At 41.2% G+C, this 25,604-nt stretch overlaps 1 protein-coding gene across 4 annotated transcripts in view; it reads left to right on the top strand.

Moving 5' to 3' along the window:
• Positions 1–25,604, top strand: part of ABLIM1 (actin binding LIM protein 1) — a 227,776-nt gene that overhangs the window by 189,205 nt on the left and 12,967 nt on the right. The window contains exons 10-16 of one of the 4 annotated variants that reach the window (XM_060127222.1): positions 1,259–1,336; positions 2,350–2,505; positions 5,838–5,873; positions 8,268–8,397; positions 18,452–18,556; positions 20,261–20,308; positions 23,309–23,455. In XM_060127222.1, the coding sequence (XP_059983205.1) occupies positions 1,259–1,336; positions 2,350–2,505; positions 5,838–5,873; positions 8,268–8,397; positions 18,452–18,556; positions 20,261–20,308; positions 23,309–23,455 (700 nt within the window). The remainder of the gene's footprint in view (positions 1–1,258; positions 1,337–2,349; positions 2,506–5,837; positions 5,874–8,267; positions 8,398–18,451; positions 18,557–20,260; positions 20,309–23,308; positions 23,456–25,604) is intronic. The other 3 variants (XM_060127220.1, XM_060127223.1, XM_060127221.1) reach the window with 3 other exon arrangements.

The raw sequence follows: 25,604 nt of genomic DNA, 5'->3' as shown, positions 1-25,604 counted from the left end.
AAAGTCCTATTCCTAACGTAGCTCTATAAATTGTCTTCTCCAAGAAATAGCTGTGTGGAGGGGAGCAAATCTTCCAAGACCAGGCCTTTGGGTTTCTTTGCACAGCTTTCCAGAACATACCAAGCAGAGGTGGGGGGCAGTTAATCTCAACTCATGCCTTTTCTCCCTGCTCCCATCTCACTCTCAGGGTTCTCCAGCCTCTATTACAAAATCTACTTTCTTATACCTTCCCCAGCAGCCGACCACTAACCTTACCTCAGTGACCTTCCATATGGTAAGGCTCAAAACGTGCAACTGACATGAGTCAAGTATCCACAAACTGAGGATTTGTTTACAAATAATAAATTCTAGCTCATTCCTGCAACAAATATTTATGCCTTCTCTGTACCTGTGTAAAACATCGGGCACATACAGTGGTGAGAAAATAAACCCTCTGAGGGCAGAGGTCATAACTAAAGGTAGTGAGGGAGATTAACGTGATGATGAAACCAACAAATACAGAATTATACATTTTATTCATGAAGAAAAAAAACAAGAATGATACTGTGAGAGAAAATAACAAGGTCACCAACTCTGGAGTGAAAGATCAGGGAAGGCTTCTTTGAGGAGGTGATATTTAAGCCAGGACTGAAGGAGGAAAAAAAATCAACCAAGTAAAATTGGGGATCAGAGCATTTGGGGCAGAGGAAGCAGCAAGGATAAGGACCCTGAGACAGTGACATGTACCATGTTCTATGAGTGACAGTGGGTAGTGAGTGATGGGAAGGAAGGCAGGGACAAAATCCCGAGGCCCTGGGAGCTGTGATTTCATTCTCTGTGGACCCTGAAGCCAAAAGCAGGATAGTGACAATCCCAATTGTATTCTTCAAAGATCTCTCTGGCCACTGGGTGCCAAGTGGATTTGAAGAGGGAGAGAATGAAGGCAGAAAACCCAGAGGAGAGGCCATTGCAGGAGTCCAGACCAGCAGAGGTGGTGACTGGGGCCGGGATTGTGGCCATGGAGACGGAATGTGCTTGAACATGTCCCCTTGTACGGGACAAGGAGAAAAAGAAAAGCCCCGAAATGCATTTTCAAGGCTGATTGTACAACTAGTTCTCCTTTGCCTTTCTTTCTATGTTCTATTTTCCCATATTCAGAAAAGTTACACCTCTTTCTCATTTTAACCAGCTTAAGTCTTTAGGAAAGTGTAGGGACTTAGGCCAGTCTTGATTCTGAAGCCATGGTCTGAAATCTTACAAGTCACTCTTCATTTTACAGCCTACCAGGACTTCTTCCGAGAGCATTTATTCTAGACCAGGCTCCAGTATCCCTGGGTCCCCAGGTCATACTATCTATGTAAGTATCTACTTCTGGAAGAGACACTTCCGGACCAGGGGTGGTAGCAGCTGGTAAGCATGGACTGGATAATCCAAAAGTGAATAATTCAAAATGGTTTTTATGTCTGTTATGAGATCCAGTTTTCATTCTTGTAGATCAGCCACCTCAATCCCATTTTCCTCCACGTGATCAAGTGTTCATGTGAATGTGACCATCGGTACAGAGTGAACGAGTAGATGACCTGTAAAGTGCAGTGATACGATGCAGGACTTAAAAAATTGTTGTACCTAACTTGCATATAGATATTTGGGGATTGATTATACATTTTACAATGCTGATACTGAGTGTCTTTAAATTCTGCCACAGAGGTCTTTAAATATTTAGTTTATTAAATATTCAGTTCTTGTTTTAGCCATCTGGGAGGATTTTTTTGGCCATCTGTTTGAGCTTTTCCTTCTCTGTAATATTTTTAGGAAATTATCCTGAAGGTTTACAGGCTTCTCTACTTGATGAAGTCTACATAGACTTCTTCCTAAGCTTTTGGTGACTTTTTTGAAAATGTGATTAATATTGGTATAAATTGGTATAAATCAAAGTACAGTTGATTTACAGTGTTGTGTTCATTTCTACTGTACAGTAAAGTAATTCAGTTATACATATATATACATTCTTTTTCATATTCTTTGCCATTATGGTTTATCACAGGATATTGAATATAGTTTCCTGTGCTGTACAGTAGGACCTTGTTGTTTATTCATTCTATGTATAACAGTTTGCATCTGCTAATCCCAAACTCCCAATTCTTCTTGCCCCCAACTGCCCTCCTCCTAGGCAACCACAGGTGTGTTCTCTATGTCTGCGAGTATTAAACAGGCAACTTTATAAAGAGTATGACCGTGTTAAGCAAAGTGTTTTGGGTTTTGTTTATTTTTAAGATTTTCACTTTTTAAACAAGACATGAGATGCACTAACCATAGTTCCCCGAAGATGAGACGGCAAAGTGATTTTTTCTTTCTGTTTAACTTTGGCAGGCAAAAGTGGACAATGAAATCCTGGATTACAAGGATTTAGCAGCCATTCCCAAGGTCAAGGCAATTTATGACATTGAACGTCCAGATCTTATTACCTATGAGCCTTTCTACTCTTCGGGCTATGATGACAAACAGGAGAGGCAGAGCCTGGGAGAGGTAATACATTCCCAGAAGTTGTGAGTGGTACAACTTATTTCTCTTTGGCACATGTATAAAAACTACTGACTGGAATCAGAATAAATCAGAGGGTCCTTTTGGTTGCCCACTGTTTGCAGGCTTCTGTACCAGGTGATTTGAGGTAGTCAAAAACCTATCACACCTTCCCTGCCCTTGGAGAGGTATGGAGAGGTAGGGAAGCGGACCAACCACAGAAAACGGCCGTGCAGGATGAGTGAGCATCAGTACCAGGTTGTAGGATAGCAGAGCCGGCATGCTGGGAAGGAAGCCGAAGTTGTCAGGGGAGACTCTGTGAGCTGGGCAAAGGGAATAAGGGAGGGAGAGTCCTCGGTGCAGGGGGGGATGGGGTGGGGAATGGGGTCTTGGTTTGGGGGCAAGCTGAAGTACATTCATGGGGATCATGAGAGAGATCACAGCCCCTAAATTTTGACAGCTGCAGTTTTTAGCATCATAAGATACAATATGCAAGAAAAGACAAAGTAGAGAGAATTGGGCCACGGTATAGGACCGTGGTATGAGCTAGGCTTCTGGAATCAAGTTACCTGGGCTTAACCCAGGAAGTCCACATGCTGGTTGTGTGACTTTGACCATGAGACAACCATTCTGATCCTAGTTTTTTTGTCTGTAAAACAGATAATGACAGAATCTGCCTCATGGGGCGTTAGTGAGGATAAAACAAGCTGTCTATTAAAGATTAATTATCTATATATCTAGCTAATTTATCATCTATTAAAGCTAATCTACATTAACTAATTATTAAAGCAATCAGCAGAGAGCCAGACTCGTGGCGAATGTTCAGAAAATGGCAGCTACCACTGTTGTCCTTACCTGTCTTCTTGGGGCTTATTAATACTCTCCCAACATTAATGGTCCACAGGCTGGAGCTCAGCCTCAGCCCCTGGTGACCTTCCCCTCCCTGTCCCCTAGGTCTCATGGGCTCTGGTCTGTTTCCCCTGGCCTATTCAACTCACTCTAAATTTTTCCCCTTTTGTTTTTTAAATTGGAATCATCTACAGACTGATTTGAGTCCACTCAGAGAGGTGTTTCCCAAGTAGTGGACCAAAATCAGTCATTCAGCCAAGGCTAAAACCAATAATCTGTAACATCACAGTGCTTTAAGATCTTAGATGAAGAAAGTTCGTGAAAACGTGGCAATTCTGTTTATTCTCAATAATGTATGTATAATATTTATTGTTTTATAATCATGTCTGTATTTTTAATTACACACACACACACACACACACACACACACACACACACACACACACACACACACACACACACACACACACACACACACACACACACACACACACACACACACACACACACACACACACACACACACACACACACACACACACACACACACACACACACACACACACACACACACACACACACACACACACACACACACCCCCCCCCCTGGAGCATAGCTCTGCATTGAAATGGTCCTTTGGGCAGGAAGTGGTGTCTGTTTTCATGTAGTGCCACCTAGTGGTCATGCCCCTGTAACTGCATCTGCAGCCCCTCTCAAGAGCAGGCTGATTGGTCTGGGGGGTTCAATTGCATTTGGGTGGCAGAGCTTCAGAGAGGATAAGGGGCAAAGGAAGGTTCCTGAGCAGAGTGCATAGGGGCTGGTCCTTGAGCAAGTGTATGAGAATTTCCTAGGGTTCAAGTCACACAAGCAAGGGGAGGTGAGTTGCATTTTGGTGTTCTGGGCCCAAAAGTTTGAGCTTTGAAGTGAAAGTTTCTGGGTTTGGAACCAGACTGATTTTTCCTCTCCCTATGACTTTGGAAAAATTACATATTTCAGTCTCCTTATCTGTAAATTCAAGATAATGGTAATACCTACCTTAGAGGTTTTTTGTAAGGATTAAATGAAATATTTAGATTGCAACACTACCTGGCACGTAATAAGTACTCAGCAAGAATGCTGGCTGCCATCATAATCACACTGTTACCATCATAGCCTAGAATGAGGCCTGTGGGTTTCTCTGAGCGTAAAGTGTGGATGCAAGGAGGCCCTCTGGTCAGCCGCATTCATGAGCTCTTCCCCAATGCATGGATCTTGCAACTTAGACAAGTTTGCAAGCTATTTAGTTATTTATTCCTTTAATTATTAACACTTCTTCCAGAGAATCCATCTACTGCCATTTTAGAAACCTGGAGGAGTAAGCTTGAAGTTCTGTGTAGCCATCTGTGCCCCCAGAAAGGAGGCAAACCAGACCATGGGGCTTCAGGAAGTCTGGAGTGCAAGAGAGCCAGCAGCTTCTTGTAAATTTGGAACAAAAGGGCAAATTCCGAAACAGAAATCCACCACTGGCCCTGTTCTTCAGAATGCTTTGTTTGCATTTCATTTCTGTTTGAAAGCTTTTTGCATTTTAATCATAAACATTTCGGTCATTCATTTAGGAAATATTTGTTGAGCACCTAATATGTGCCAAGAGCTGCTCCAGTCGCTGGGAATACTTGGTTGTAAATGAATGGAGTCCTTGCCCTCATGGAGCTTGCAGTGTAATGTGGGAGACATAATAAACAGACAGATACACAACATAATTTTAGAGGGTGATGGAGCTGTGAGGGAAAATGAAGCTGAGTAAGGAGAAAGCATGCCGGGGCCGGGTTGCTACTCTAAGCAGGAGGCTCACGGAAGTTACTGTGTGGTAGTGCATTTGAGTAGAGACCTCACTGAGGATGGGGAGTGAGCCCTGCAGGTGTCTGAGTGGAAAGCACTGCTGGCAGCGGGTGCAGCAAGTGCAAAGGCCCTGAGGTGAGAGAGGGGTTGGTCTGCTGACTGCCCTGAGGAAGCCTGTGTGCCTGGAAAGATGAAAGCCAGAAGGTGAATGGTGTTGAGGTTGGCAAGGCCACTGGGGAGGATGCCACGGACCTGGTCATCGTAACATATCAGGTGATTACTATGGTTATAATTTAGTCCACAACTGTGTTTACCAAACTGTGTGTTTCAGTAGAAACTGTAACTCATAGTAGTAAACAGCCTAGTTTGAGCATATAGGGGAAGTAGTTCCAATTTCTCTAAGTTAATCACCTAAAGCATCACAACATATTTCCAAAACCCATGCGTCTTAAGCAGAGACATGTGCCCTAGTCTCGGGGGAGCTTTGTCCTTGTGTACCTGTCTGAGCCCCGCTCTCAACTTACTGAATCAGAAGACGGGGAATGGGCAGAGGTGCTGGCATGTGCAGCTTGAATAATGTTTCCAGGGGATTCTGATAAGCAACTCTAATTAAAACTGAAAATGAGCTAACAATAAACGTTGTGACTTTAATTCTCTTTTATTCTTCTAGTCTCCAAGGACTTTGTCTCCTACTCCATCAGCAGAAGTAAGTACCGTTTTTGGAAGTTGTAATGGGTGGAGTTGGGGAGTTACTTGGACCATATTCCTAGACTCACATTTTTGCAAAAGGACAGAAAACCCGTGTACAAGATTATGATGAATGTAGGATTCCTTACGTGTAAGATATGACTGTAAGACCCAGAAGTAAATTTCTTTCTAAATGGAGACTAGGGAATACAACCAGCCTTACCCTGCACTCTGAGTGGTAGGAAAGAGAGTGGAGAATGGGGACCACTTGTCCCGATGTTGGTCTCTCTCCTCTCATCTGTAATTGATCGATCTGAATCCTAACCTACTGATTATCTGAAATGGCCAGCAGTGGTCATGGTGTTTCTATCAGCAGAGCCATCATCATGGGAGGCCACTTCTCTTAGTCTAAAATCAAGAGTCTTGTCCCCCCTCTCAGGGTAGACGGACCTTATAGTGGCTTTTGTCAAGTCCACCAGGCTGGCTGTTCCCTCGGGAATAACCTCCTGCGTATCTGGATCACGTAGAGCTGTCAGTGATGGTTCCATAGTGAGCCACGGGTCCCCTAACAACCCAAACATGCTCTTCCCCTCTGCAGCACCCAGCACCAAAGACAGAGCCCCCAAATTAGTGACGCTCCCAAAACCCATTTTATTAAAGGTTCTTCAGGAAGCTGATGATACTGTTCTATAAAATGAAACAGCCCCTTCACACTATACCCCTGATCCCAGCAGTGTCTTGGTTTTGCTGTCACCCACAGTGACAGAGGTGCTTGGTGACCAGAGGTCTTAGAGACACTTTCTGTTGTCCCAGCATAATTTTTCCCTTGGAGGGTGGCCTAAGCTCAGACCACCTCAAACCTGAGCATGGTCCAGGTCTAACCCAGCACTTTCATTTAAGCTATTACAGGTAGTAACAATCAAGGGATTGTTTGTTCAGTGTGCTTCTTATTATTTTGTATTTCCTTATGTATCCAGTGAGCAAACTCCTCAGGGGTTAGGTCTACCCCCTTCTAAAAATAATAATAATAATTAATAAATAAAATCAGTTGTCTTGTCTTAAAGCTAAGTAACTGTCTGGATAGTCTGTATAAAACTGGCCTGATCTTAGGTAATCGCTATAATTTGAGATGGTAAGATCTCTGTAGTATTGTGGTTTATGACCGAGTGCTATGAATAACTAATTTCTATGAATATTCTGATCGTTTTCAACTGAAGTTATGAAGAATTAATTTCTATTATTGACGACTTGTCAATAATAGAAATAGTAATAATAGGTTGAGGCACATTATTGGGGGAATTTTGTTTTGTTGCTGTTTTAATTTATTGTTACAGCCACAACTAGGATAAAATCAAAGTTTTTTTGCCTCTTGCTCTCAAATTGCGCACGTCCATAGTTTTTGAGGTTTTAATTTAGTCCTTTTTCATGCATTCTTTCAAACTTTTATTTTTCTTGTGCTAGTAGAAACTTCATAGGGCCACAAATTCCTAAAATGTAAAACGTTCCTTGTACTCTTCTAATTCTTTGAAAGTTTTATGTTATGTTTGTGTGTGTATGATTTTTTTTATACTTTATACCTACAATATTCTTTTCTAGACTTGGACATGGTGACAGACTGGTGGTGCTATTGTATTCCATTAAATTGATATGCCATAACCTAATTATTCCCCGGTTTTGTTGAGCACATAATACAAAGTTTTGTCTTTATAAATGGTGGCATTATAAATGTCTGAGGAAATTTTCCACTTAAAGATCGTTGAAAAAATTTTTTTTTTCTCTTCGGAATTTGCTTCCTAAAGTAGAAGTAGAATTACTGGAGTTGAGGCCACCACAGGCTTGTTCTCCAGGAAAATCGACGTAAAACATCACCAGATCAACAGCATGGATGGTGTGGGTTGGTGGTTGGATCCAGGGATGAGATGAGAGCCAGGAGGCTGGTTCTGAAGCAGGCTCCACCTGCACACACCTGCACACGGGTCTCTTACCTGCGTGGAACCTTCTGAAACATTCTGCATTTGTGAAGAAGGGAGGTGATACCATGTGTTCTACCTTCTTTATGATGCGGATCTGATGATACAACCTATGTGAACAGACTTCGTTAAACTGAAAAGAACAATATAAGCGTGGTCATTGGAATTATTCCCTCTTTTCCCAGAGCTCTATCAACACTGGAGTTTATCCTTTTTACATCTTAAAATCTTGGTAAAGGCAAGCACTACAGGTTTTGAACAAAAAGCACTAACCATGGAATGCTTGTTTGCATACCTACTTAAGGAATATGGCCCTAAAGTGTATACATGAACAGGTAGACGGGATAGTTCCTGGGTGACTTTGGTGCAACTTGATTTCACTTGAACCTGACAACAGCCTGCATGTATGCCTTGTGCTCCCACTTTCTCGCACTTGCTTCCAGGGGTACCAGGATGGGCGGGACCGGATGATCCACCGGTCCACCAGCCAGGGCTCCATCAACTCCCCTGTGTACAGCCGTCACAGCTACACTCCAACCACGTCTCGCTCTCCCCAGCATTTTCACAGACCTGGTAAGGGCACCTGTTCCCGGGATTCACTCTCTATAGAGTCATCCGTGTTTCTATGTGATTGTTTTCCCCACCGCTGATAGCGTATTTAAAAATCTGGCTGCCAAATCTATCTGCCCCTCTCCCAGAAAAACTTGCAAACTCCTATTCCATTGTAGTTTGTGTTATTTCTTTTCTCAAAACAAGAGTCATTTTATGGTTGTATTCATTATGACTTACTAAATAATTACATTTTGACAGTGAACACCTAGAAGCAAAGGAGGTTTTTTGGGTTTTTCAGACTTGAAGAAAATCTCAGCACTTTGAGACTTAAAATGGAGATCTCCAAAAGAAAATACGGTGATGTGCCTTTTAGGCTTATCTAAAATCTAAATCCAGTCATTTACTCGTGAGTTTATTATGTTTCCCCCATCCGGGCACATGGTATTACTAAGCATGCTTGGTTAAGAACCTGCTAGGAAGAAGTCTCATATACAACCTCGGGGTTGTATTTGGTAACTTTTAAGATGCCTTCCAACCTAAGATTTTGAATCAGACTTGGAAAATATAAAAACACTAGAGGTGTGCTATGATGGGGAATATTAAGAGTAGTGGACCTCATTTACCTTTATCTCGGCAGAACGTAGTCCCTTTTACTGTTAGTGGGTATCTCCTATGTAGAGTAGAAAAAGCATGGAGATCCCAGCACAGACCGAGGATTCCTGAGAAACAGATTCACCAAGGAAGATTTTGTCCTTCTAAACAAACTTGGTGTTGATATATGTCTATGAAGACTTCATTTTAAGCCTCTTGCTTCTGTGCAGGCTGATGAGAATAAGCCCATTCATATGCTAACGTGTTTTATAAAATATAAACCAAAGGACATGAACAGAATGTAAAAAGGCTGCAATCTTCTCTTTAAAGCCATGGATTTAATGCTTATAGAGGATTAAATTTTTACTTTTTGATCCTTCAATAAAGTATAGTTTTCTCTAGACTCAAATATTTACTCAGTATCTGTTGAGTTACGTTAAAGGAAAATTTTTCAGGAAAGAAATTCCTTTTATTTTTCATGTACGATGATATTCATTTTACTTCTGGGTTTGGATTTATGCCATTTTCTGTCTGAGTGATGAGAAATCCTTTATGCCACCACCCCTACGTATGGGTATACCCTGATACTGCAGCCGTACCCTTATCAGAATGATGCGAAGTTCACTGGGAAATTGTTGTTCGAGAGAATCCCTGGATAGCAAGGGAGTGGTCAGCCAGGGACATTGTTTCCCTAAAAGGTCATGTCCTCATTGGGCAGTAGAAAGTTTTCCTCTGTTCTAGTCATGGTTCTGATGCCAAGAGCCTGTAGAACATTCCCCATTCTAAGCACTTCTCCTCCCCCTTCACAATACGTTATGGACATGCGTGATGTCAGTTGTTAGGGCTCATAATTATGAGCCCCGAGATGGGGCTCTGCTAGCATAGTCATGGTCAGCACAGAGCACCTCAGAGTATCCACTCCACACGTTCTAGATACCAGAGGATGACGCACGTCCTTAGGTCTGGGCTTAGGTTAATGGTCCATAACTGAGTTTCCAGCTCCCCTGGTGTTACCACTACCCAATTCTCAGGATCACAGGTAGCTCTTTGCTATCCAGGGGATACAGACAGATTTCCCTTCTACATAGGAAAAGTAAAATTAAACTTGCAGTAGGAGATGTTTGCAGCTTAAAAAACAAAGAATCTGACCCTTACGTATAAGTATTTCTTTGCAAGGTTCTTGAAATGATTGTCGGTTTTGTACATGTGTTTCAGGGGGTTCTGTTTTGTCAGGTGCCTTTTAAAAACAGCTATGGTGGAGTCTAAGTGACGTGCCCAGTCCTGGCTCAGTGGTAGCTGGTGTCATCCTGACAGAACCTTCTGGTGGCCGTTCCCTCCCACTAAAACCATTTATCCTCGGAGAGTGAACTCTGTACTGACCTGAACCTGTTTGCAGACTCTCCCCACTTTGTGTAACCCTTCGTAGGTGCCTTCTTAACCCCTTTTCCTTCCTCCTTTTTCAGACTCTTGATTAACATTCTTTATTTTTTTTCTCCCTTGGAACGATGGCGTTGTCCCTGCTCGTGTGTTAATTTGTGCTCTTCTTTTCTGTTTGCACCGTGTCCTGCCCCTGATCCTTGCTGCACAGAGCTGCTGTCTCCTGGTGTGCAGAGGTCCTTCCTGCACACCGGCAGCCTCAGCTCCGGCCACAGCGACTCCCGCCCCAACTCCCCTTTCCGACACCACTTCCTTCCCCATATCAAAGGTAAGGAGGCAGGCTTCTCCAGGCAGCACCCTGCATAGCAGAGATTTATTAGCACCCGGGGAAGGCTAATAAGGTGCATCTCCAAGAGTCAGCTCCGAGCTTTGGACTTCTCAGCATGCCTGCGTGTGTCATGGCTACACCCAGCCGTGTCTTAGAACTGGCATAGCATCTCTCGTTAGGAGAAATATGTCATTTCTAAAGGGCTCTAGATGAAGAAACAGGAAATATGTTTGAGACCCTGAGATTTGTTAGCTACTGCTTAAGAAAAATATATATTATTATTTTGTTTTTCTCTGGTCAAAAGCAAAATATAATATATATCTTCCTGGTTTTCATATGTGTTATGGCTCAGCAAAAACACAACAGTATTCAGCAACAGGGGTTCCAAAGTTGTCTTAATGGTGATAAACCACTTAACCACGTAACAATATTAAAATGTTTGGACGGTATGAAAGATCTATGGCAACGTAACTTAAATTTATCTCCTTGAGACAACCCTTAGAGTAATCTTCCTTTGACCTGTCCTGATGTCTGCATGATGGAGAACAGGGACTTTGCCTTCTGTTTTCTGTTCCTGCCCATTTCTGCCCTTCCCTCTATGCCGTTCCCATTGTTCTCATTGTCTGTTATGTTTCCGTGGCCATTCTCAATCGAGCCAAGAGCCCCAAATTTAAAATAAGTAGGAGCTCCCAGAGGATGCTTTTTCCGTAGTCTTGATTTGAACCAAATTAACCAAAGAAAATACCTTAAGGAGGGAGTAGCAGGCAAGCACAGATGTTGTCATGGGTCTTAAGACAGACCGAAGGGATTCTAACCCCGAGTTCCAAGAGCTCACATCACTAACCCTTTCTCAAGCAGCCTAAATGTTGTGCTCTTTGACTGAATTTCCTTTGCAGTCATTTTACAAGCATGCGATTTTAGCATTTTCTGTGCTGTAAAAATAACATTGCTGACAAGCTTATTTGAAGACACATACCGTTTGCCACTAGCAAAGAAATTTTTCAGCAGGTGCAGCACTTTCTAAAATTCTTGACAGGTTATTTAAAATTATTACTGCTAATTAGTATTTGGGAGAGGAAAGACCTTTATTATTTAGATGTCAAGATGATACTTTAGAGAATGTCTATAAAACCATAAGAAATTATTGAAAAAAACTTCAGAGATGTATTTTAAAGAGACTTTAATATAGAAGCCCTTGGCCAAATTAAGATTTTTGTTTCTTTGTTTCTAATATGCAAGGGAAAATACATTTTTTAATTCATTAAAATGTAAACTGCCTTATTCGGTTATTATATATTTCATCTTTCAGAAAGCTACTTTGTGTAGGAAGAAAAATGTCATGTACTCTATAAAGTTATACAGAGTTTATACAAATAACACATCACAAAATATCAAGACTCAATATCTCGTGCTTGTGCACAGCCTTATGGCGAGATGGGCACCCATGTGGACACTGGAGTCCCGGCTTTGAATATAATCTCTGTCACATGCTAGCTATGGGACCTTGGATTGTAGACTTAACCTTTTGAGTGCCACTTGCCTCATCTATGAAACCTCTCCTAGGGTATTGGGGTGTGTGAGGTTGTCAACTGAAAAAAAAAATCACAACGTGAGAGCTGTGAATTAAATTTTATTTGGGGCAAAATGAGGGCTATAGCCCGGGAGACAGCACTGCAGATAGCTCTGAGAAACTGCTCCAGAGAGGTAGGGGGAAGGTCAGTATATATGTGATTCTGGTGAAGGGGGAGTCCATGCAATCAAGCACATATTTTTTGCAGAAGGATTCTGCTAGTCTCGAGGAGCAGATGTCACCATGAAGGATTTTAGTGCTTTTCTAGATATGAGGAGATGCAAGAATTGGGCTCATAAAATCTTCTCCTGAAAGTATCTAACTCTCTGAAGACCTGTCCTGTCAGTTTTCCCCAGAGCACAGAGTGCCTCGTTCCCGATCTCCACCCTGAACTCCTTTCAGGGAGTGTTGAAGGTCAGCAGCTGCTGCGGCTCATGATTTCATCCTTATAGAGGTACATGGCAAGCGCCTATTAGTAGTTGGCAAGGTGAAATGCCCTGGTGTGTAGTGAGCACTCAACTCTGGTCCCTCTGTGACTTCCCCCTTGGCATGGTGTTCTTAGAGCACTTCCGGTTGCATCAGTCCATCACTCTTCACAGTGGCCCTATGAAGTAAAGTAGCAGGGGGCAGGCATGGGGGTGGATGAAGAGCTGAGGCCCTGGTTAAGTGACCCGGCCAAGGACTCACAGCTAGGAAGTGGCAGCACCAGGACTAGATAGACCCCAAGCCTTCCCATCCCTCATTCCTATGAGGGGGGTGTGTTTCGGCCTAAATGCTATACACGAAGTATAATTTTTAAAGCAAACTTTTGTTTTCCATCTCTTTTTAACTAGAAAATTGCATTCTTATGGAGGCCAAGACAAACAGCTACTTTCAGGCATTTAAACTACAAAATTAACTTTTCAATAGAAATAATAAGTGGTTAGGAAAATTACAGTACTTCAGCGTGCCTAAATAATGCTTTATTAAAAGTGTAGATACACAGTCTTTTCTTTTTTCAGTCTGAATTCGAAGTACACAGTCAAATAGTATAGGTTTAAATTATAGAAAGCAATAGTTTGTTACTTCGAGCTTACGCTTAAAAAATATCTAATGGTCTCTCTCCCATTTTCTTTTTACTGGATATATGCCTACAGTTTGTTCAGATGAAATAGTTTATATACTTCAGATACAGAATATAATGTGCATAACAGTATATGCTTAGTTTTAAAATCAGCTTTTTGCTAAACTACAAAATCGATCATGCAGAATTTGTATATTAAAGATATTGCTTTAAAAGCCTAGTTTAGTTGAATAGCTAAATACGGATTCTGCAAAGAATTACGTCTTAGTTATTTTGAAAGACATGTATCCGTTTACATGAAACTCCTCTCCAGTCCAGGGGGAACGTATGGCCATTAGAGAAACACATCTAAGATATCTTTAAAGAGCAAAGTCTCCCAGGGTTTTCCATGGCTCTTCATTTGAACATTCACTCTTTATCTTGGAGCTTGTTTTGCAATCTCAGGGAAATTATTTTTAAAACAAATGTAAGCCAAGGAGCTTGAGGTCCCCAGGGTAGGATGTCCATCTCAGGAAGGTGTAGCTGAAAACAGGGGTCCCCTTGCCCCTCTGGCAGCCAGAAGCCCACCTCCCACTGCCCAAGTCCAATTCTTGGCCCTTATTTCAGACGCATGTGGCCCAGGCCTTCAGGGTCCACAGAGCTGAGGACACCTGCGTGGGTGTAGAGCTGAGATGCACATCACCAGCTTTCTCTCTATCTCATTGGCTTCCCCATCCATTTTCTGTAATGCCCATCTCGTTTTACACTGTGTTTTTTATTTCTGTTCTCTGACCTTCCTTGCAGCTTCATTCTCTATCAGTATATCATTGTTGGGCCATTTGGACAAGTGCATGCCTATTTGGAAAAACTATTTTCACCTTGTTTTGGGTTTTGTGCCATGTTTGCACAGTTTCTCTTCCTTTACCTTTGAAATACTGTTAGATATTTCCTTCTGTGTCCATGAATCAGATTTGCAAACAGGAGGGCTACATATATTAAGTCTCTTTGAAAGAAATCTTCCTTGTTTTGCCATAGATATGAGTTGCTATGATGCAAATATGTATTTGACACTTGCTGAAGGAAACCATAACGTTTATTGAAGCTTTAGACAAGGACCAGTAATCTTGAAACTGTCACGACATTCTAGTTGCTGCTAACTTTAAGGTCCCCTCAGAATTTATATTTTGGAACATAAGCACTTAGAGTCCAGAAGCTAAGTGTTGCCAGCCGTTTCCCACAGCAGACACAAGCATTGCCATTTAGATTGACTTGTCTTAGAATTTGTCACTGAGGCTCTCATGGTGGCGAAAAGAAGAATAAAAGTTGGACAGAGCGTTTGAATTTAAGTACAGTGGGAATCCTTCCAGTGAATGATCTCCCAAGGACTGAAAAATTGGCCTATTGGGCTGACTTGGAAGGAGCTGAAAATGAAGACCAAGAAATGTATATCTATATATACAGTAGCTTCTCACCCCAGGAGCTGAGATCACTAACAACTTAGATGAACCAATGCAAGGACTTATTTAAAGGAACAAAATGGCTATGAGTGTGATATATACACTATGATATGATATATACACTATTATGTTATTTTTAAACAATGTCAACACCAGGCTGATAGATGATGATGATGACGATGATACCTTCCGTATATGATATTTCATCTGGTGGCTTATACATCACTTTGCCTGAGTAATGAACTAAGCACGAAAATAACCTTTTAGGGCCTTCAGCAGTCATTTCCATCCAGGATAGAGTGAAACGTTTTATCACTTAAAGAAAGGGTGTTTAACTTAGAAAAGGCCTCATCTTGAGAATTTTTTTGTTAATGCCAAAATTTTTAATGCCTTTCGCATTTCAAGGACTAAGAATTTGGTACCTAGCAACATTATGTACCCTGAGACCTTTTCCCCAACGAGCCGTTGTGATGTGTAGAAATCATACTATGCAGGATCACTTAGATGGGTGTGTTGCTGAGTAGCTGTTTACCTAGTGTTTTCAAATGTCTCGTGGGAGATTTTAAATGATTATAGAGTTAAATCTACTTACAAAGACTTGAACATACTAGCGTTTTTTCTAGCCACTAGAAAGGTCAGTGGTTGCCGAAGATATGCTGCTAAGTAAAAAACTCTGCCCAACTGGAGACAGCATTCAACCAGAATACACCCTTTGGGAAGTCAGACAGTCATTCCATAGCCTTTGAGAGCCGTCAACCATGGAAGTGATGGGTTTCTACTGCCACTGGGCAGCAGAGCATCTTAATGATAGAATACTTGGGCAAATACTAATTCTAATGACCTTAAACCTTGATGTCCCATATATGCAGCTATTTTTGTGTGTGCGTGACCCTGGCTAGTAACTATCAGAACAAATTTAATGGAGTTTCATCTGATTGGATATTATAAATAAAACCTGTGAGAACATTTCTCTCCCCCGAAAATCTGATGTTCTACAAGTACAGGAAGGTTAGAGGTGCAGGATTAAGGGCAGGGAGCAGTATGGTTTCAAAGCAGTAGCACCAGTGTTCAAGATAGGCAAGGTCTTCAGAAAAAAAAACTCAAATAAAGCAAGAAAGTTGAGTCTCTCTAGAACTTCCTTTGAGAATAGCCCACAAGAATTATTCTGTTTTTTAATTATGGATTACTCTTGTGAATAATTTCTAATGTTTGTAGGAGTAAAGAATTCTTCTGAAGTGAAACAATTAAATTGGGGTTATTAAGGACCAACTCTAGGGAAAGCTATTTAAAAAAAAAAGAAAAAAGGTACTATTGTGATCCCATTGCTGTGTCCTAGCATCCGGCTGCCTATAATTAAGAGAAAGATGATGGTTGATCCTGCAGTGGTTCTCACTAAATTAGGTCATTCATTGCTGTAGAATTAATTAGTTGGCCTACTTCAGTCATTCATCCACAGACATTTATTAAGCCCTTAGTCGTGGCCAGGCACTGTGTTGAACACACAGAGGTAAATGAGATCTAGTTCTGATTCAGCCTTAGGGTTAAAGCAGGATTTTCTTCTAAACGTAAACTGTATTCTTCCTCCCCCTGCTTGCCTCTACCTGCGTTTTTTATATTAATTTTTTCAGACGTGAGCTGGTTATTTCTCTTTAGGAGAGTGATAGGAAATGACGTCACTCTCTCTTTAAATGGGCTCTTTAATAGATCAGCGGCTGTAGGTGAAGCTTCATAATTTTTAGGAGCTAATATCTCACTCTAGTAAAGTCAGCGTTATGATATATGGGGAGCCAGATGCTAAACTGACTCTTGAAACAAAAAAAGAAAAAAGGACAAAAGTTTTAGAACATGATAACCAAAAACCCGGACTCGAAATCTGAGACAGTAACAAATTCAGATCTCATATTCGGAATATCTTACTGCCCATTTGGTACAGATCTGTGCTCTGGTTATCTAAAACTATACATATCAGAAAATTAAAACCCTATTGAACGTGTTATTTTGAGACTCCAGCAATTGACATCTTTCATGCATTACTGGCCAGATTTAGAACAGTTTGATTTACTTGAAGAAATTGGCTCTTGTACACCTAAAACTAATATAATGTTACATGTCAGTTATAGCTCAATTAAAAAAAAAATTTACGACAAAGTAAAAAAAAAAAAAAAATTGACTCCTGCTCTATTTTCTGAAGATCTGTGATTTATTTAAAATTGTTAGCCTTAACTGATAGGTAAATTGGACTTAATCAAAATTTAAAACTTCTGTGCTTCAAAGGACACTATCAAGAAAGTAAAAGACAACCAAAAAGTGGGAGAAAATATTTGCAAATCATATGTCTGATAAGAAACTTGTTATCCAGAATATGTAAAGAACCCTTACAGCTCAATCATAAAAGTAATTACCTTACTAATTCATTAACTTCTGATAGTCCTATATCTTCTGGTGTATTCTTGCACGGATGTTCGCTCAGTCGTGGGGAAGGAGGACAGTAGGGTAAGAGCTGATCTCTTTCCGATTTTGCACAAGTCTCAGTTCACCCTGCAGTTCTTATCCGAGGGAATGATGGTGGCCATGGGGGGGTCCTTGAGGCCTTTGCAGCCAAGCCCAGCAGCGCGTTGCAGGCTCTTCCCCACTCCCACCTCCAAGAACGCCGTGCTGCCCAGCCACAGAGGCCCGTCCTGTTGCTCCCACACACCGTGGCCCTTCCTTCCCCGTGATGTTCCAGCTCCCTAGAATCTGGACCTTCTCACCCCTCCAGCCACCCATCCACCTGGTGAGCTTACTCGTCAATGACCAACTCAATTCTAGCATCTTTCTGTAGCCTTCATGAAAAATCAATGGTACCTTCATGTGAGTGCCATAGAATTTTTCGCATACCCCCGAGTAAGCACTTATGTGGTATTACGTGTACTTGTCGCTTATAAGTCTGTCTCCTTAGGTAGACCCTGATGAGGCCCCTTGCAGCCAGGCACCACATCTCATTCACCTACTTAGCCTCAATTGAAGCTCACTGCCCAGCCATAGTAGATGCTCAGTAAATGTCTCACTGATGGAATTTTTAGACGGGGTAGAGCTTCTTTTAAGAGAAAGGTAGAGAGAAGTGTAAGTGGTCCCAAAGTACCTGGAAGAAAGGGCTCTGACTCTACTGTGTGTATTTCAAAGTGAAGCAACAGAAACATAGGCTGCAATGAAGGCACTTTGTGTTGCTCAGAGGAAGGACCACACAGGTTCCCAGACTCAGCCTCCCATTCAGAGAAATAGATTCTGATTGCCAGCCTCTGCCATTGTGCCTGGAAGTGATTGTTTTTGGGTTTGCATATCCCACCCCTTTACATGCTTGGGTTGTAAACCATCTGACGACTGACCCTGAATCATTAGCAAGTGACTTTCCATTCTTCTTAATGTACTTTCCATCTAATCAGTTTGCTGCCAGCTCACAGCCTTCAACCGCATGCCATTGGAATGATGCATCTTACCGCTCACTGCTTTTAACCTAGTTCCACTTGAACTCAAATCTCTCTTTTGGAAAATTCAACCTTATACCAGTCACCTTTGTGAGCCAAGTTGATGAACTGAGTTTGTTTCTTTGGTTTCTCCTTTTTGATGTACCTCCTTCCGGTTTGTTCATTTTGAATTTTTATTATGCTAGCTTTGTTTTCTTTCTTGCTCTCCCTTCTCTCATTTTGTTTTCTCCATTCTTCTCATTGGAGGCAATGAGCCATCCAGCGGCCGGAACTCCCCTCTCCCTTATCGGCCAGACAGCCGCCCTCTCACTCCAACTTACGCTCAGGCCCCTAAACATTTCCATGTTCCAGGTAGGAGCTGACATGGTCTGTGTCTTGGTGTCCTGTCACCGTGCAGAATGTAGCCTTGTCGCCTCTGTCTCGTCTCCATTTCTCATGCTCTTTTAATTGAGATGCTCACAGCCGACAAACGCTAAATTGCAGGACCTGACCTAGAGGGCCTTTCAAAAGCTTTGTATGGGAGATGCCAGGATTGTTATTGAAGGTTTACATTTTCTCTAAAATTTTTGAAGGGGGATGGGAGGCAGAGGGTGAAGGAATAAGGGTTGAGTTGCTTCGTTTTGTCTTGTTTTGACAAAAATTTTAATTTTACCCTTATGTTAGTACCTTCTGAGATACCACTCTGTGGTTTAGTGTCATTGTCTAACACAATGGCAATCTAGTTACCTTCTCAGCCTAAAGACTGAACCACAGTGTTCTTGAGAGTACTTTTATTTTATCTGTTTGTCTCCAGTGTGGAGATTCTTTTTATGGACTTTTCAGGGAGCTGAAAAATTGGGTCATTTGGAGGGTCTTTCTGCAGTGTGTAATTAACTAACCACCTCCGTAGCCCACAGAGACATCTTGCAATTTAGGCTTGGTGCTATAAGCTTTGCTGTCATGGTACAAATAGTAATTTGCCATCAGGAACTGGAAAAATCAGAACCCATCAGTATCTTAATATTTAGGGTCAGCTCACAATCTTTGTGAAGGCAAGATTGGCCGTCAGAAGTCATGATATTATTTTTCCGTCAGAAGTACATTGTTTTGCTTCTTTTAGCTACTGAAAGTGGTTTAATAAATTACCCATTATGTTAATGTTAGCATACATATTTGGAATCTGTAGTAGTTTTTGTCTTTTGCATTCCAAACTTACCTAGAACTTTGAACAGAGGAAAGTTCAATGGGCTTCATACCACTGAGATAGGACTGCCTTTAAAAAATACATATAAATGAAGTTTCATCGAACCTTGAAAATCAGTGTTGTATGTTTGCAACTTTTTTCATAAAGAATGCCCAACCAGGATCCAGTGCCCAAGATTCTGGGGAAACCTTTTGAAACCTACTGAGTATTTACAGTCAAAGTTTAATGGTTGCATAATCAAATGGAGTTCTATATAAATATATGAATAATATTTGGCATCTCCTTACTTTTCCTTTCTTTTGTAAAATTTGGCCTATACGAACTAGGATTTTGTCAAACATCCTGTCAATACATCAGACTAGCCTCGCACCTAAAAATTGTTTCTATGTTTTACAAAAATATCCTCTTAATTTTCACTACATCGCTTTCCACTGTTCCACTCATTAGTTGAAAAGTAAATTGAGCCACTGGTCTCTACTGGGAGCTCAATTTCGAGACAGTAGCAGTTTGGGGATCTTCCCCAAACTGGTTATGTCTTCCTCACCATCACAGTATCTGCACTGCTTGCATTTCTTCCTGTTTTAACCCCACTTTTAGTGAAGTGTATATTTGAAATAAATGGCTCATGAGTGAATGACATCTCTCTATATCCTAAGATGTATTACAAAGGATTCCATGTCACATGTCTATAGTAATTCACTCATTCCTGTAATTTCTTCTTCCAGTAACCTCAATCTTTGTAATACAAAAGTTAACCTTCTGGGTTATTTTTGTTGGAGAATCTTCAGTTTGGTTTGCCTCTTGGTTGATCTGTTTTTCCCATCGGTCGATGCCTCCCCGTAATCACACACCTTTGCTTTTCATTTCCACAGATCAAGGGATCAACATTTACCGAAAACCACCCATCTACAAACAGCATGGTAAAACCCGCTTTCCTCCGCGTAGCTTTTAAGTAGCAACGTCAGCTGAACTCTTCACTGTCCTCTGAAAGGCTTACCTGCTGCTGCTTTTGAGAATCAAACTGGGGCGTCCAGTGTATTATGCCTTTATGGTCTCCTGTGATGCAAATATTGTGAAGTCGGTTTTCCTAGATAGAGAACCCTTAGCTTGATTAGGAAACTCCTAGCTTATTTCTGAGCCCATCAAACCATGTATCATTACACTCATAGAGAAGGAAAGGTACGGTCACACAGTAATTCACAAACTCCCTAACAAGACTTTTTTGGGGGGCCATCAAATAATTTAACCAATCTCTCTGATAATTTTGATGAGCTTGCAGTTAGTTTAACTAATTAAAACTAGTGAAGGCTAGCTACCTAAAAATTAATTTGACCAAGGGAATTCCCTGACGTTCCAGTGGTTAGGACTCTGTGCTTCCATTGCAGGGAGCACAGGTTCGATCTCTGGTCAGGGAACTAAGATACCGCAAGCTGTGTGGCCAAAAAAACATTAACTTGACCAAGCTTCCATCAGCCTGACTGTCCAGTTCCCCAGTTTCTGATGGAGCATGCAGATGTCTGCACCCTGTGGTAGAGGGGATGGGACTCATGCTGAGACAGAGGCCCTAGCCTTGATCCCAGCTCTTCACCTAAACGGTTCTGTGATATCAGAAACGTAACCTCTGTCCCTCAGTTTTCTCATCTGCAAAAACCAGTACATTAGGCCAGCTTGTCTCTGAAATTCCTGCAAGCTAAGAACCACTGATGTGGATTTATAATTGTGTTTTCCTTTTCTGGGAATATAGAATTTTTAAACCCAGGAAATCATATTACTCTTTGTAAATCACATTTCCCTCCAACATTATTAGGTCTCTATAGATTCAGCTGCTGTAAATCTTTGTGAATGGGTAGAAAGCCAAGACTGGTCTCCAGGTGATTTCAGAAAATTATACACAAATTGTGCCTGGAAATTTGAAGGCTGCCTTTAGAATCCAGTTGACATTAATGAGTCCTAAAGGCTTAGGATGACATGAAAAGCAAATAGAGTTGAAAATGCAAAAAGGAAAAAAATTTCAGGCCAACATTCTAGGGGAAAAAGAATGTATGTATTGTAATGGTTCTAGAACTATGATTTTTTTTATCTGTGTTTTTTTTTTTTGAGTTTACACCATGTGCTTGCTTTTTTAAGTTTCTTAACCTTGTTTTTGTTTGCTTTTTTTATGGTTTAATGTCTTCTCACCCACTCATTAACATGTGAATGTTTACTGACTTCACCAATTCTAATGCGTAAGTACTGTTTGAAGTCTGGCTTTAAAAATATATATTTTTTTTAATTTAAGAATAAGATTCCCAGTTTGATTTATCAGTTTATAGAGACTTTTTTTAAAATACTAAAATCTCTAAGACCCTGCCTCACCAAATAAAAATAATCAAATACTTAAGATTTAAAAAGATAGGATAATGTTAGGTTATTTATTTGGAAGGGATTAGTTTGCTTCTTTTTGTGAAATTGACTTTACTCTGTACTTTCTTTCAGTCTCTTGTAATTAAGAGTAGCACAACCAGAGCGGTACATCCCAAAGGACATTCTGCAAAAGAGCAATTCTCTGTGATAGAAATAGATGTCATACCAAAAACTGGTGTCTATGCCCTGTGCATTTGGAAAATGCTAGACTTAAATAAAGTACACTTCTTAGTCTTTAATATGCTAACACATATAGTCCTTCTTTAAGAAGAGGATATAGTGTGCAGTGTTTTCCAAGCTGATTTTATCTTTTATACTCATGAGGTTAGAAATTCAGAAAAACACTGTTCCATGCCTGGCTGAGAATTTACCCCTTATTATTATGTAGGGCGACCTCAGTCAAGTTACGTAGGCAAATTGAGACCCAGAAAGTTACTTAAAAAATGTGGAATTGGAGATGAAAATTCAAAAAGTTACTTCCAGATTTAAAAATCTGTGAGCCCAGGGAGGGGGGCAAATTTTATTTATAGCATTATAAATATATTGTGGAATGTTTAGTAACATCCCAGGTCAGCTTGCAGAATTAGCCAGAATCAGGGACTGACCATTTAACCTGGTTTGTTTTGCTCCACTTCTGTGATTCCATTTGGGGCTCTAAGCCAATGACTCCACCTATCAGCACAGCCATTAAGAGCTCTGAGAACTCATGCTGCTCCTATTCTGGCTTTTGTGGTTTTAAAGCTGGGTGACTCATTTGTATATGCAGCCCCTTGAACAAAACAGCGAGTGGGTATGGCAAACCCAAGTCTCAAGGCTAAATTCCTGCAAGCTGACAGTGGATTCTCCTGCTGCCACTTCACCTAGGAATCAAGGACACATATACAATAGGCAAGGATTGAAATGAACCGGACCAATATTTTTGTGGCTGAGAAGCCACAAAAATTCAAAGCCAACCAACTCTCTTACGATTAACACCTACAGTCAAGTGACAATGTCATGCTTTTCACTAACCTCTTTAATTTCAAATTAACTAGATTCAGATTTCTAATTGCTCTAGAATTGTCCAGTGGAACTTTCCGGGATGATGGAAATGTTCTATAACTATACTGTCCAATACAGTAGCCGCTAATCACGTGTAGGTATGGATCACATAAAATGTGGCTAGTGCCACTGAGGAACTGAATTTTAGTTTTATTAATCGTTTGTTTTATTTAATTGTGTTCATTTAAACGTGAATAGCCACGTGTGGCTCGAGCTAGTATTGGACAGCACAGCTCTGGAACAAGAGTTTTCAGATGTAGAACAGATGTAGAATGAAGCTTTGCTTCTGGCGGAACGTAAGGAGGATGAGTCGAGTTGTCACTAGGAACTGTTAGTGGCGGGGTGATGGATAACGGTGATAAACAGCTCTCTGGAGTTCACACTTTTTGCCAGAGCACGAGAAAACTATGTAAGAGGATTGTATACTGCCATGACCTTACAGACAGCTAGCTAAGCTGCCCCTGATTCCCATCCAGATGCAGCTGCCTTGGCAGCCCAGAGCAAGTCTTCAGAAGACATCATCAAGTTTTCCAAGTTCCCAGCAGCCCAGGCTCCAGACCCCAGCGAGATACCAAAGATTGAGACGGACCACTGGCCTGGTCCCCCCTCACTTGCCGCCATAGGTATGCAACGGTAGCAGCTAAGCCAAATGGACATATTGCTAGGAGATCTCAAGATGCAGTGCTTAAAAGTATGCAAGGAAATGTGTCCTAGTGTAAAGACTTTTTAAGAAAAGTATGACCAAGTGTTAGAACAGTGAAAAGAACTAAGGTAGTGTTAACGTGTGTGCAGAATGTTTCAAAAACCCAACCACCAGAGCCTTGTGCTAACCGAGCCCAGTGAGGTGCAGAACTGGTCTAAAACGGGTGTTTTGCGTGGACTCTCAGTTGTTATTGTAAAGTCAGTACCTTTTTTTTTTTTTTTTTTTTTTTGTGGTACGCGGGCCTCTCACCGTTGCAGCCTCTCCCGTTGTGGAGCACAGGCTCCAGACGCACAGGCCCAGCGGCCATGGCTCACGGCCCCAGCCACTCGGCGGCACGTGGGATCCTCCCGGACCGGGGCACGAATCCATGTCCCCCGCATCGGCAGGCGGACTCCCAACCACTGCACCACTAGGGAAGCCCCAGTAACTTTTGAACATAGTTGAATCAAAGCCTCCTGCCAAGAACTTCGTTCTACATAGTTAGAGCATGGTGGGTGGATTTACTGAGTGTCCACAGAAGTGTGACTTCTTTGAATTAAGTTTGTTTTAGACGATTTCTGGGTTGTAATTACGATTCTCTTAACAACCAGTCTTAACGCTGAAGCTCTTTCATTTTTCTTGCCTGATCACGTTCTGCATTACTAAGAAGGGCTGTTACAGAGTAGCAGGTGTTCTGGAATATTACTCACGTAAAGTTACATGATTTCACATCTGTCATTTCCATGACTTCTGTGCTAAAATGTCACATTGGAGCTGTTTCATTCTTTGCTTTGAACCACACATTTATGCTTTAGAACTGTCTGTTTACTGCTTTGTCATTAGTGAAATCACTTGGCCCTAAAAAATGGTATTAGCAAACTCAGAAGGTAGTACTGAAAATTTAGTGAGTCAGCTTTACAAAGATATGACTGTCTTATCACATGTCTGTTGACAACCTAAAAGGCCTTCAATTTTCCAAAATTCCCAAATTTTCTTCATCCTGCTATTTTTCGGCAAGTTATTTTTGGAATAACTTCTACAGGCAATAGAAGTGGATTTTAAAGCAATTGATATCTATAGAAATAGTTGAAGGAAAAATCTATTATGCCTCCTGGGTTCCTTATTCACAAGTATTCTATACGTTATGTTGACTTAAGATGTATCTAGTTCTTGAAAACTTATGTCTATTCATTTTTGTTAGTGTAGATTAAAGAGAAAATTCACGTTGATATTCATGATTTTAGAAACTAAGACTCAGTCGTCAGCTTTTTTCTTCTGCTGGTCCACGTCCTTCAGGCAGTTCTTGGGGCCGCTGAGGTTCCTAGATCAGTCGTGTTGCATAGCAGGGACATTAAACAGCTAAACTTTGGGGGAGAATTAACATTTTGTTGTTACCAACTGTCATCACTAAATAGTTTGAGGTTCCAAAATGAAGAAAGCTTCTGGTCCATTAATCCAACTGATCAAACCCTGAAGGTATTAGTTAGAGTTTATTTTGATTAGATTAGCAGGCTTTCCTATCTCTTCCCACAGCTAAATTAGTCCAAGCCACTTAGGAAAAGCGATAATTATCTTAATTTTCCAGCCATTCAGACAGATTCCTCCTTTCCCCTCCATCTCCCCTTTTCCAGGAAGCTTAAAAATGGTACGTGATCTGCTCTATTATACTGAAATAAGTAACTTTTTAGCTGCATTAACCCTTTTTACTGGCCCATTAGTATAAAACCCTTTTGTGACCATTTTCTGAAAGATTAAGAGCAAGGAAACATTAGAGACCCATCCCTTCAAAGAAAAATAAAGCATGCTTCTTTTTTCTTTTTTTTAAAAAATATTTATTTATTTGATTGCACTGGGTCTTAGTTGCAGCAGGTGGGCTCTTTAGTTGTGGCTTGAGAGCTTCTTAGTTGTGGCTTGCTGCCTCCTTAGTTGTGACACATGGGCTCCTTAGTTGTGGCATGCAAACTCTTAGTTGTGGCATGTATGTGGGATCTAGTTCCCCGACCAGGGATCGAACCTGGGCCCCCTGCATTGGGAGCGTGGAGTCTTAACCACTGAAGCATGCTTCTTAATGAATTTATTGGAGGTAGAAG

Source organism: Lagenorhynchus albirostris, chromosome 16, assembly GCF_949774975.1.
Source record: "Lagenorhynchus albirostris chromosome 16, mLagAlb1.1, whole genome shotgun sequence".
Lineage (NCBI taxonomy): Eukaryota > Metazoa > Chordata > Mammalia > Artiodactyla > Delphinidae > Lagenorhynchus > Lagenorhynchus albirostris.
This window is presented reverse-complemented; position numbering and strand designations above follow the sequence as displayed.